The sequence below is a fragment of the Pristis pectinata genome, chromosome 6 (genome assembly GCF_009764475.1).
Source record: "Pristis pectinata isolate sPriPec2 chromosome 6, sPriPec2.1.pri, whole genome shotgun sequence".
Lineage (NCBI taxonomy): Eukaryota > Metazoa > Chordata > Chondrichthyes > Rhinopristiformes > Pristidae > Pristis > Pristis pectinata.
The window spans coordinates 75152473-75164940 of NC_067410.1; the positions used below are offsets into that span (position 1 = coordinate 75152473).

Consider the following 12468-nt stretch of genomic DNA (forward strand, 5'->3'; position numbering starts at 1 on the left):
GTGGGGTGATGATGGAGGGGAAATCCGCCAGCACCCTGGTGAACTCATCACCCAAGAATGTGACAAGAGCCCAGGTGAAGGGCCGGGAACTGGGCTTCCCTGAGCTGGAAGGTTTGGAAAGTCTCAGCGTGGACCAAACGCTGGCCTTTCAAGTCGACCAGAAGGCGGTTGGCCCGTAAGAAATCCGTCCCTAGTAATGGCTGCGACACTGCTGCCGCCATGAAGGTCCAGGTAAAACAGCTGGGGCTGAAACGCAGCGGGATGGTACGCGAGCCGTACGTCAGGATGGTGGTGCTGTTCGCGGCGTTGAGGTCGGGGCCTGGGGCCGTGGTACGGGTGTCCATGTTTGAGGGGGGAAGGACGCTGATCTTGGCCCCGGTGTCCACCAGGAAACTTCGCCCGGACTGTCGGTCCCAGAGGAACAGGAGGCTGTCGCGACAGCCAGCCGTCGAAGCCACTAGTGACGGCCGGCCCCGGAGTTTCCCGGAAAGGCACACGGTGGACGGCAGCGGCGCGTGCTTGACCCGCACCTCTAATGGTAAAAACACCATTGGTCCGAACTCCCATCTTTGTCCCCCGTGGGTCTCGACAGTTTCAGTTGTGGGGTCTTGGCCTCAGGCTGCGCGGTTGCAGTTAGGCAGATGGAAACTGCTCCCCACTGCTTACTCTGCCACAAAATGTCCGCCCTGGCCGCAAGGCTGCGTGGGTCACTGAAATCTTCTCCCGCGAGGAGGAGACGAATGTCCTCTGGCAGTTGCTCGAGGAACAGCTATTCAAAAAGGAGGCAGGGTTTATGGCCATCCATGAGTGCCAGCATGTCGTCCATCAGCTTGGATGGCTTGCAGTTGCCAAGGCCGTCCATGCGCAGGAGCCACGCGGCTCGTTCGCGGCAGGAGAGTCCGAAAGTGTGGAGGAGTGCCTTGATTTTAATGTACCTGTCCTCTGTAGGGGGATGGGGCAGGAAGTTGATGATCCGCGCTGCCATGTCCTGGTCGAGCGCACTGACCACGTAATAGTACCGCGTGGCATCAGCTGTAATGCCTCTGATGCTGAACTGGGCCTCAGCCTGCTCGAACCAAACATGGGGCTGAGCAGCCCAGAAAGTCAGGAGCTTAAGCGAGACTGCGTTGTGCGAGTCGTTGGGATTCATGTCGCAGGTTCCAGATGCCGTCTGGGAGCCTCGGAATCACCAAATGTAGCCAAACACAGTGCGTGGCAGGAAAGAAAACGCAGAGACTGGCGGCTGGACTGGAGCACACTTTACTGACTGAAACAAAGTGCGCGTGCTCACCAAAGTAACCGAGAGCCTCTCCGGCGGACATGACGTGCGGTCCCCGCCGGAAGGCCCACCCCACGGTTAGTCCACGTCACAGTTAGTTCGCGTCGCGCTCCCACGCATGCGCCCACGGCCGCCAATGGCGGTTCGAGTCCTGTGGGTCCAGGCCGCTACAAGGCTATGACTTTATTCCTTGGAGTGTAGGAGACTAAGAGGTGATCTTATAGAGGTGTATAAAATTATGAGGGGCATAGATAGGATGAATACACTCAGTCTTTTTCCCAGAGTTGGGGAATCAAGAACTAGAGGGTATATGTTTAAGGTTGAGAGGGGAAAGATTTAATAGGAATTTGAGGGGCAACTTTTTTTTTTACACAAAGGGTGGTATCTATGTGGAATGAGCTGCCTGAGGAAGTGGTTCAGGCAGGTATAATAACAACTTTTAAAAGGCAGTGGGACAGATACATGGATTGGAAATGTTTAGAAGGTTATGGGCTGAATGCTGGCAAAATTAGACCAGCTTGGATGGGGCATCTTGGTCAGCATGGAGCAGTTGGACCGAAGGGTCTGTTTCTGTGCTGTATAACCCCATGACTCTATGTGGGGAAGAGCATAGCCAGACTTCACCAACGTTAGATGGTTACTAAGAAATCCAAGTGTAACCCAAAGAGTGGTGAGAATGTGGAAATCAATATAATGGGTACAGATGTATTTCGGGGAAATGTGACAATGGACCGAACTGTTACACTGTGAGGTTTAGATAAGAAAGACGGAGGGCTCCGAGGGATATTCAAGCCTGATACATAAAGGGCAGCATGAACTGGTTGGGTTGAATAGCCTATATTCAGAATATACACATTATATATCCTAGCATCAAATCAGCATTGCATGAGGATTGACGTCAGCAACTGCCTCACATACACACTTACAGCATCTGCATGAAATCCACTGTCTGCTGTTCTATTCCATTTTTCATATAGCATGCATTTTTTAAATGTATACCTGGGAACTGTGATTGAAATTAGAGCCAAATCAACACCCAGCAGAAAATGTAATTCTTACTTCGGAATAGGAATAACAAACAGAATCACTTATAATAATGATAAAATTATATTTTAATCAGAAGTTTCATTTTTTTCCTTGAGAATATATGATCATTTTAAAGATTTTATAACTGTTGTTTGTAACTACTCTCCATGTTATTCTCCAAATATAAAACTTTACAACAATTTTGATTAACAAATAAATTTAATACATTCACAGGATCAAAGTTATTAGATGTTTTAGAATTAAAGAGCAACATATATGTTAATCCAAATTTCTTTTTGTCGTACTTACTTTGCAAATGGACACCTAAAAATGTTTTGTTTTAGTGTTTTAATAATATTTCTACAAAGGAGGCTCTGATTTGGCTTCAAAGAGTATGGAATTTGAATAAAAAAGCAGGTACTTTCCTTATAATTTCAAAGAGGCAAACTCAGCTGTATTCTACGTTGAATAATGTGGTTAAATTTGAAAGAATAAAGCACAACTTTATTGCAGAAACACATTTCTCACTATTCCTTTTGGCATTGGGGTATGAATATGAACAGAAGTATGTACACAATATGCACAGGATGAAAATGTTATTGTAAAAGGGATTACTTCCTTCCTTATTAATACAGTATTATTAGTACATTACACCATCTGTGCTTTAAGCATATAAATGAATTTTTAGTTCAATAATACCAAGAACTGTAAACAACGCCACATGGACTAAAATCAATAATACAGAAAACTGACAAGGGAATGACAAGCAATATTAAATGGAGCCAGTTCTGATGTAGGCAGCAGGAATGTATGCAGCTGGCAACAGTACACATTATGCTGTCCAGTGGTTTCACACCTCGGCAGGATGCTCATAGTTGAGAGGCGACAATCATTTAAAGCTAGCCTGCAAATCTTAAAGGGGAAGTGCATTGTGGCCTTAGCAAATGCTGGAACTCACTGTGCAACTCATTCTGATAAGGAAAATGATGAAATATTAGGACTGAATGGGAAAGAGCAGTCTCAATCAATTTCTGATGCTGCATTAGAGGCCTCATGGAAGGAGACAGAGAGATGTGATCTATCCATACAGTGATAGGATACCCTTCAGAAAACCTCAGAAGTAGAGGGAATCTATAATTATGGAGGGCAATGCAAGGAATCAAGTCCCAGGGACCAGGATATAGTGTCCCATAAAGTTAAATTAATTCATGTTGTCAACACTGATCAATGCATTTAAATATGATCTACCACCATTGTCGCAATAGCCTCATCAGTAGCTCAATCATTCCCTCACATCTACCAACGATCCTAATCAATCAGGATTCACATCTAGCATTCACACTTTTAACATGGCTGCAGACCTCACACTCAGCTCATAGCCTACACACACCAGTGGCTATTCAACCAGGACAGACATATTACCCAAACATTATATAGCATTATGATACTCACAACAGGACTTCACATAAATGAAGACAGCAGCAGCTAACCAGTTGGTAGACAGGCACATCTACTTCTTTCTATTACCAGAGGTGAGATGATGCTCACTATTAGAAAGGTTGGATATAGATTCTGTTCTCACACTTACTTCTCTTTCTGAAATCGCACCTCCCCCTCATCTCTTGATCTCCTCTGATTTAGAAGCTGCAGGTTATGCAAGCTGGCACCTCTAATATCCCTTTGCCACTCCCATTCCCCTCACTATACCCTTACCCATGGGTTTTATTCCTTTCAGGTACCCAAGAACTACAGGCTGTCTGGACAATGATGGAAGAGCAACAACAAGGAAAGTGAGAAGATGGTGCTCATGAAGAACAATCCAAATACCAGTAATCATGAAGATAGTTTTTAAGTGGGTTCTTGGTGAGACATTATACGTGGTAACAACCATGGGGACAGTTCCTCCAGATGACAAGATTGCACACCAATGGTGAATCTTGACCCTACTCTGCAGAGTACTACAGGTCTCTTCCAGCATGAGCTGAGTAGTAATAGTGTTTGTTCAGCACGCTGATTGTATATCTTATGTTCTGCCATATAACTGGTGGATCACATGTCCCTTAAATAACTAGAACATAGAACACTACAGCACAGTACAGGCCCTTCGGCCCACAATGTTGTGCCAACATTTTATCTTGCTTATTTCATTTGTCATGGTGACTCAAATACAGATGTAAACTGTATAATTGGATTTGTTTCTAGTTTGGAAATAAAAAAAAAGAACAAAAATATATTGAGACATTTTAGGACCCTTCCAGGATTAATTTCACCAATGGATGTGAATCGGTTTTTGGACTTTGAGTTAGGAAGTAATTTAAGAATGGCTGATTAATTATCATCCCTTGGAGAAGCTAGTGCTCTCATCTATGGCTTGCATTGACGGGTACATATGATGTGGTGCTAGGATGGCGCACTGGTATGTGCACATATGATTGACTGTGAGGGAGGCAAGTAGCTCTGGAAATGCATGGTGAGCTTGTGCTGAGATTACAGTTACTGAACAGCATATTGTGAAATGGTTATGGGAGGGAGTGAGAAAGAGAGAGGGAGAAATAGTACATATGTGTAAGCTAAAGCTGCTAAATGTTAAGTAAGCAGCAGTGTCTCTTTAAGAAACTGTATGAATACAGGAGCTGTGTGAGACTCTATATACTCTCTCTTTTTCATTTGTTCTTTAGTAAGTATGTTAAAGTTTTATTACTGTGAAAATCCCGGTAGTGTAGCGGTTACCGCCAGCGACCTGGGTTCAATTCCAGCCACTGTCTGTAGGAATTTGTACGTTCTCCCTGTGTCTGCATGGGTTTCCTCTGGGTGCTCCGGTTTCCTCCCACATTCCAAAGACGTATGGGTTAGGAAGTTGTGGGCATGCTATGTTGGCACTGGAAGTGTGGCGACACTTACAGGCTGGCCCCAGAACACTCCACACAAAAGATGTCTTTCACTGTGTGTTTCGATGTACATGTGACTAATAAAGATATCTTATTTTATCTTAGATAAACCTTATTTTAGTTTTACAGTTATTTGCAGTTTCCTGTAGGAAGAAAATACAAGCCTGGATTCTGTTTGTCTCCTCATTTTAAGCTTTCTTGTTTCAATTTCTTTTTTAAGCTTCTTTCTCTTCTCTTTCCTCTTCTTCACAAATGTTGATTTGAATAAGTATTGGATGGACTCAGACTGGAATTCCACAATGGTCATGTGTAATTACAGTCAACTGGGGATTATGTGGGAATCTCGAGTTCTGGATATGAGTTTCACATTCACACATTTTAATTAAAATTGGAAAGACTGGATTGATAAATTAGGAAGTAGTTTGAGCTTACTGGGGTAGAATCTCAGTGTTTACTGCCTCAACAATTTTTTAGGGTGTTAGCCCTAATTATGAACTCTCCTACTCTGAATATAGCTGAAAAGATAGATGAACTAAAAGGAAGGCCACATGGTTGCCATGTGGGATGAAATGCTATGATAAGCAATATCTCCCATGACAGATGGTGGTGAAGTTTAGGAAGAAATGTTGTGCAATTTTGCAAACAGTGCATTTCGTATACCCACCATGACCCCAGTATGAATGCCCCCCAACCACAACCCGGGGACCTGAGGAGTAGTTACAGATTCACTGGATCCTTGCCAAAGTCAGCAGGGAAGTGATATTGTCCAGTAATTATTGATCAGTTCACATGGCAGATGAAACCTTTGCTATACTTAACTGTACAGTGGAGATGGTTGTGCACATACCACTGAAGAGGTGACACTGTGGTGGGGAGTCCTGCTTCAAATAGACTCTGACCAAGGTGCCTATTTCACAGGCCAATATGTTAAGATAAAATGTAAGCTGATGGGCATTAAACAATGTTTCACATCCTATATCACCCTGGAGTTCTGGTATGGTGGAAAGAATGAACCGGACATCAAAGATCTCATTTGCTGAGGCCATCCAGGAGACTGGTCAATCATGGGCCAAGGTCGTCCCAGTAGTTGTGATGAAACTCAGGGGAAGTGAGCAAACAACTAAAGGGAACAAAGCAAGCAGTACACCAGAGGCAGGGGTTACTTAGGAAGAATGAGATAGGGACTCCACTGGGACTAGGCATCACAGTCGGCATGAACAGGGTGAGCTGAAGGGCCCGTTTTGTGCTGTATGATTCTATGATCTGACTGAGAATGCTTTTTGTAGGTGAACACAACTTTACACACACTGAGCTCTCTATGATAAGATTGATTCAGAACCAAAATAATCTGACACAGATTCTTCATTGGGAATCCCATGATTTATCTGGCAGACTCAGACTAACAACAGATTATAACTGTAAACTCAAAGAAAAAGGCTTGAAAACCTGACCCAAGAAGTAATTCCAGATTATTTTATCATTGCCATAACAGGTAAGAAGATATGGTTAACCAGTAACATTAGAAGCACAGCACTAGTTTAAAAAATTTTAAATCTTCCCAAGTACAAGCATAAAACAACAGCTTGTACACCTCGTCTTGCATTGCTGCCAGATAGGCCCCTGGGTGAAAATGGTTTTAAATGTTATTCAGTAAACCAAAACTTGTTAAAACTTTTATATGGTCTAAGATATTAAAAAAACACAATTAAAAAGTGTAAATAAATGGGGCTGGAAATCATCTTACATCCTCTTAATGGCATTAAAATAACTTTCTGCATTACCTTAACAATGTCCATAAAAGTTGCATGAAGACCAGGATCTTTAATTGTGGGGCTCACAGAATGGTGTTGACAGGTTCCCACTCTGCCACACCAGAACTGACAGTGTAGGCATTGGTATGGCATTTCCTTTTGATCTAGTGCAGGTAGCTGCTGGCCTTTAGTCTTGCAGGCATGGTCTCTGCAGCCAGCTCCTATGGAGACATTCAATAATACAAACAATGCTCTTTCAGCCACAGGGTGGTGTTGCTGCTGAATAAATAGATGCTGCAATGAAGGGATGAGAAAGGTGGTGGGGGAGTTCCCTCAGGCATCAGAGGGAACTGCACATGCTGGTGAAGAACAATGCCCTGAGGAAGCATGTTCTTTTTGCCAGGGGCCCACGAAGACTTTACAGAGCAGCATCTAGACACTTCTGACAAGAAGTTGCCTGGGAGGTCTCTGGAAGGACACAAGTCAAGTCTCATGAACACCAGCAATTTTGGGAAGCCTAAAGTGCCCATATCAGCTCTGCCTGCTCTCATGGCTTGAAAGAAAAGCAGAAGTCTTCTCTCCTAGAAAAAGGAGTTTGGGTGACATTTCTAATGCTGCAATGAGCAGCAAATTGTGAGATGTGGCGGAGGTTAGCAGCAATAGCATGGAATGATTCTGAAGCTAGGAAGATGACCGGGATAGGTGGTGATTTTGACTTGCACAGTTCTACACCCATGACTTGGGCGTTCTACACCCATTTGCAATGCAACGTTTGGCACCACCAGTCACAAGTTGCAGTGAAGACGAACCCAGTTACACAGGAAGCATGGTTAATAAAGACATAAATGGCATAATAAAATAAATGGCATAATAAAACCTAGTTGTCCATGAGTCCAATAAGAACTTCTCTTTTTTATATACTGGTGAGTTTGAAATGTCACTGTAGGCAAATTTTGCACATTGCTCTTGTATTCACATCCTTTGGAGTTAGTTGAATAAAATGGCAAGATCAAACGAAAATTCCACAAAAATGTCAGGCACAAAGAAACTCAGAAATATGTGTAAAATTGCTCTCCTCTAGGTAAAGCTAATTTTTAACAATGTGCACCATTTTATTAGGAGCTGTGTGACTGAATTTAGGGGCCATGGTGTCTAAACACTCAATGTATTTAAGGAAAAGCAGGGGTGGAATTCAGATGGTATTTAAAACCCAAGGGTTTCGATAAAGTGGTTTATCATCCCAGTTGAATTCTGCATTTAAATTCCATCTTGTAGATCATCCTCGTTATTCGTTATACCTTTATATATTCACTTAGAAGGAAGTCTGGTGATAAAAGTGCCCCATCACTATCAAGATTGAATATATGTGATTTATGGTTCTGCTATTTTTTGATAGTAAGCATGGTATTTTCAGCAATAAGGATTTGTAAAATACATTTCTAAAAATTCCCAATATATTTACCCAAAATTTTACATATTTTATTTAAAAACATTGTTATTTTACTGTTAAATTCATTTCACCAGTATGTCCATTTAATTTCACTGTAAAATACCTATCTTACACATGAATGTCAATATTTACAGTTAAAATAGCCAAAAGGTTATAAAATACCAATATTTCCATTTAAAACAGTACTAGCAAACAAAATGTTAGATACGAAATAGTTTACTGAAAGCACTGTACATTCATACAGTATCTATTATACATATCCAATGGTATAATAAAAGTCACAGAACAATAAAAAACGTAAATAGTGCAGATACTGCTGGAATGTTGCAAGACAAATTACAAGCTGAGTTTGTAACGCTAGTTTGCAATTGTAACTTCAGGATAATAAAACAATTTTTGTACATTATACATTTAATTTGTAGCTTCTAAGATTTCCAGTGCTAGAAATCTGACAACAATTTTATAGTAGTTTATTGAAGAGAAACTGGTGTTATTCTGAGTTCAATGTCACTGTTACTCCTGGTAAATGGTTGGAGGTGGTAGTTCTACTGATTACTCTGAGCACGTGCTGTCGTTCCATTCCTTGTTGCTTTGTCACATCCTCCCCGTATACAACCTGTTTAACAAATAAGAATGAAAGTATCTTTTTACTCGGTGATAATACCATTATATATTAGCAGATATTTGGTGAGGAGGAAATGGCAGGCTGCTCTCCAATGAACTCAAGTCACTTAAGTAAATTAGGCAGATGCAGCAAATTCGCATTTTGCAAAACACCTCTGTTCAGTCCACAAGGATGACGCTGAGTTTCCAGTTGCTTGTAACTTTGATTCTCCATCGTAGTCTCACTCTGATCTCTCTATCTTTGAACTCCTAGTGTTCCAACGAAGCCCGATGCAAGGATTAAAATTTCATTTTCCTCAGGGCTTGACATTGAAATCAACAATTTCAGCTAACCAGTATGCTTCAGACATGATTGGTTCTGTTGTAAGAGCAAGCAATGCTAGGATTGCTTGCCAGGCATCTTTTCATGAAGCGGGGGGGGGGGGGGGGGGGGGACTGTTTTCCCAGGGCATTAGCTCTATCCATTAATGCTGGATTGCCCACTGAGAGTATCAAGAATTTTCTGGGTTTTTTTTCAAATTTCCAGGATCTACAGATTTTTGCTTTTCAATCTCTGCCCATTTCTGATATAAATGATGTAAATGTTATGAATGAATTGTCTCATAATGCAGTAACTGAAGCTTCAAATGCATAATGCAGATACCATAAAATCAAATGTTCCTACAGCTCACCTCATAATATGTGTGAGTTTCCTGGAACAAATGTCTTAAGCATTTTTGTAAATTGATAGTTTCGTTGCAAGCTTGACACTTTGTAACAAGGCTATCTATAGAACCGTAGAACCATAGGACACTACAGCACAGAAAACAGGCCATTCGGCCCTTCTAGTCTGTGCCGAAACGGTATTCCGCTAGTCCCATTTACCTGCACCCAGTCCATAACCCTCCAGACCGCTCCCATCCATGTATTTATCCAATTTATTCTTAAAACTCAAGAGTGAGCCCGCATTCACTACATCAGATGGCAGCCCATTCCACACTCCCACCACTCTTTGAGTGAAGAAGTTCCCCCTAATGTTCCCCCTAAACTTTTCCCCTTTCACCCTAAAGCTATGTCCTCTCGTACTTATCTCTCCTAATCTAGGTGGAAAGAGCCTACTCGCATTAACTCTGTCTATACCCCTCATAATTTTGTAAACCTCTATCAAATCTCCCCTCATTCTTCTGCGCTCCAACTCAACTCCAACTTCTTCCCTGCAACGCAACTCCTGAAGACCCGGCAACATTCTAGTAAATCTCCTCTGCACTCTTTCAATCTTACAAATATCCTTCCTATAGTTAGGTGACCAGAACTGCACACAATACTCCAAATTTGGCCTCACCAATGTCTTATACAACCTCACCATAACATCCCAACTCCTATACTTAATACTGTGATTTAAGAATGCCAGGATGCCAAATGCCTTCTTTACAACTCTGTCTACCTGCAACGCCACTTTCAGGGAATTATGTATCCTAGATCCCTTTGTTCCTCTGCACTCCTCAGTGCTCCACCACTTACTGTATATGTCCTACCTTGATTTGTCCTTCCAAAATGCAACACCTCACACTTGTCTGCATTAAATTCCATCTGCCATTTTCTGGCCCATTCTTCCAGTTGGTTCAGATCCCTCTGCAAGTTTGAAAGCCTTCCTCGCTGTCCACTATGCCTCCAATCTTAGTATCATCAGCAAACTTGCTGATCCAATTTACCACATTATCATCTAGATCATTGATATAGACAACAAACAACAATGGCCCCAGCACAGATCCCTGAGGCACACCACTAGTCGCAGGCCTCCAGTCTGAGAAACAATCATCCACTACCACTCTCTGTCTTCTCCCACACAGCCAATTTCGAATCCAGTTTACAACCTTTCCATGGATACCTAGTGTCTGAACCTTCTGAGCTAACCTCCCATGTGGGACCTCCACATATTACATAATGTCATGGTAGCACATATAACTACGTACCCATGCAGATATAACTATATACCGATAAAGATAACAGCTATTTCATCATAGCCCTGACCATGTAAATGTTCTACTCATAGTCGATTGAACATGCACATGTTTAGTGGCAAGTAATATTTCCTTATTAAAATCAAGTTAAATGTATTCATTGATAACAATGATGAATCTTTACTCACACAACTCAAGTTCCTTTGTTGACAGCTGAATTTTTAAATGCATAAAATCATACTGTCTAAATGCTAAATGTAAAGAAACATTATTTTCAATGCTATAACTTGTATTGAACTGCTGTTCGAAAGTGAGCAATGTCAAAAGATTCATTGTACTTTTGTAATGTGACTTTTATTTTTGGATAATCATTAAATTAACAAATAAAAATGAAAAGAGAAGTTGAAGTACAAATCCATGAATCACAGATAGTGGGAAATGACCCAGAAAGAGATGCAGACATACCAGAACTGGGAGCAGTAGTGAAGGAGATAATAGACTGAGAAGAGTAGAAACTCGAGAAAGTGAAAGCAGAATTCAGCTGCCAGAGAGAAATAAAAATACATTAAATGTATTCTATTGATGCTCAAATATCATATTACAACTAGCTGGATGTTTAAATCATTTTTTAAAAAAATGTAATCTTGCTCCTTGCAAAGTCTGTATTACCAATTATCAAATAAATGTGAGAAATGCAGGTGCTCAACTGAACATCTCTGCATCATCTTAGAACATTTATTTATGTCTGCAGTTCTGGATTTCAGTGTCAAAAACATTTATCAAACCACTTTCCCATAATCATTTTCTGAGGCACAATTCCTGCAAGTAGTGTACAGACATTTCACTTCCTGGGTTCAGAATGTAAACTGAAGTTGTTTTGTTTGTTCTTCATCAAGAGACAAACTTGGCGTGGGTTTAACATCTGAACATTTATTAAAACAACAAAACAACAACAGGCTGCAACAGACTTGCAACAGACAGGTTGGCTGCTTTTTCCTGCTCTTTCCAGCCACTTCCTGTTCCCCCATGTGACCCCTTGCATTGTCTGCTGGGAACTGTAGTTCTTTATTATAACTACATAACAACACATAATAACATAGAAGTGATTATGCCTCTTCTAGAATTCAGATCTGCCAATCACAAAGAAATAAGATACATTGTGCCCAGTATACTTGGTGATTTTTCTTCTTCCTATCAACAAAGTGCAAACAGATGATGCAAATGGCATGTATATATTTACCATATTCTTGCACTCTTGGCAAAAGAGAAGGTAAGTAATGCATGTTCATTAATAAAGAATTAATTTTGCTTTCAATTTTAAAGTTATAAATATTCTTAGATTTATCATCAGTGCAGAGTCATGTCTAAAACTCAATTCATTAAGTTTAGTAGTCTGCACCTGATGTCGTACAAACATTACAGTTGAATTGACCAAGCAAAGCACTGAATTAAGAATAGACTGCAAGCTGTGAATACCAGTTTGAACAGAAAAGTAGATACTGGACTTCCC

General features: G+C 41.2%; 1 protein-coding gene across 1 annotated transcript in view; it reads right to left on the minus strand.

Annotated features, from left to right (window-relative positions):
• Nucleotides 1-8413: 8413 nt before the first annotated feature.
• The window catches only part of dock10 (dedicator of cytokinesis 10), a 255301-nt gene continuing 251246 nt past the window's right edge, over nucleotides 8414-12468 (minus strand). The window contains 1 exon segment of the mRNA XM_052017557.1: nucleotides 8414-9010. Within this exon segment, the coding sequence (XP_051873517.1) occupies nucleotides 8885-9010 (126 nt within the window). The 3' untranslated portion in view covers nucleotides 8414-8884.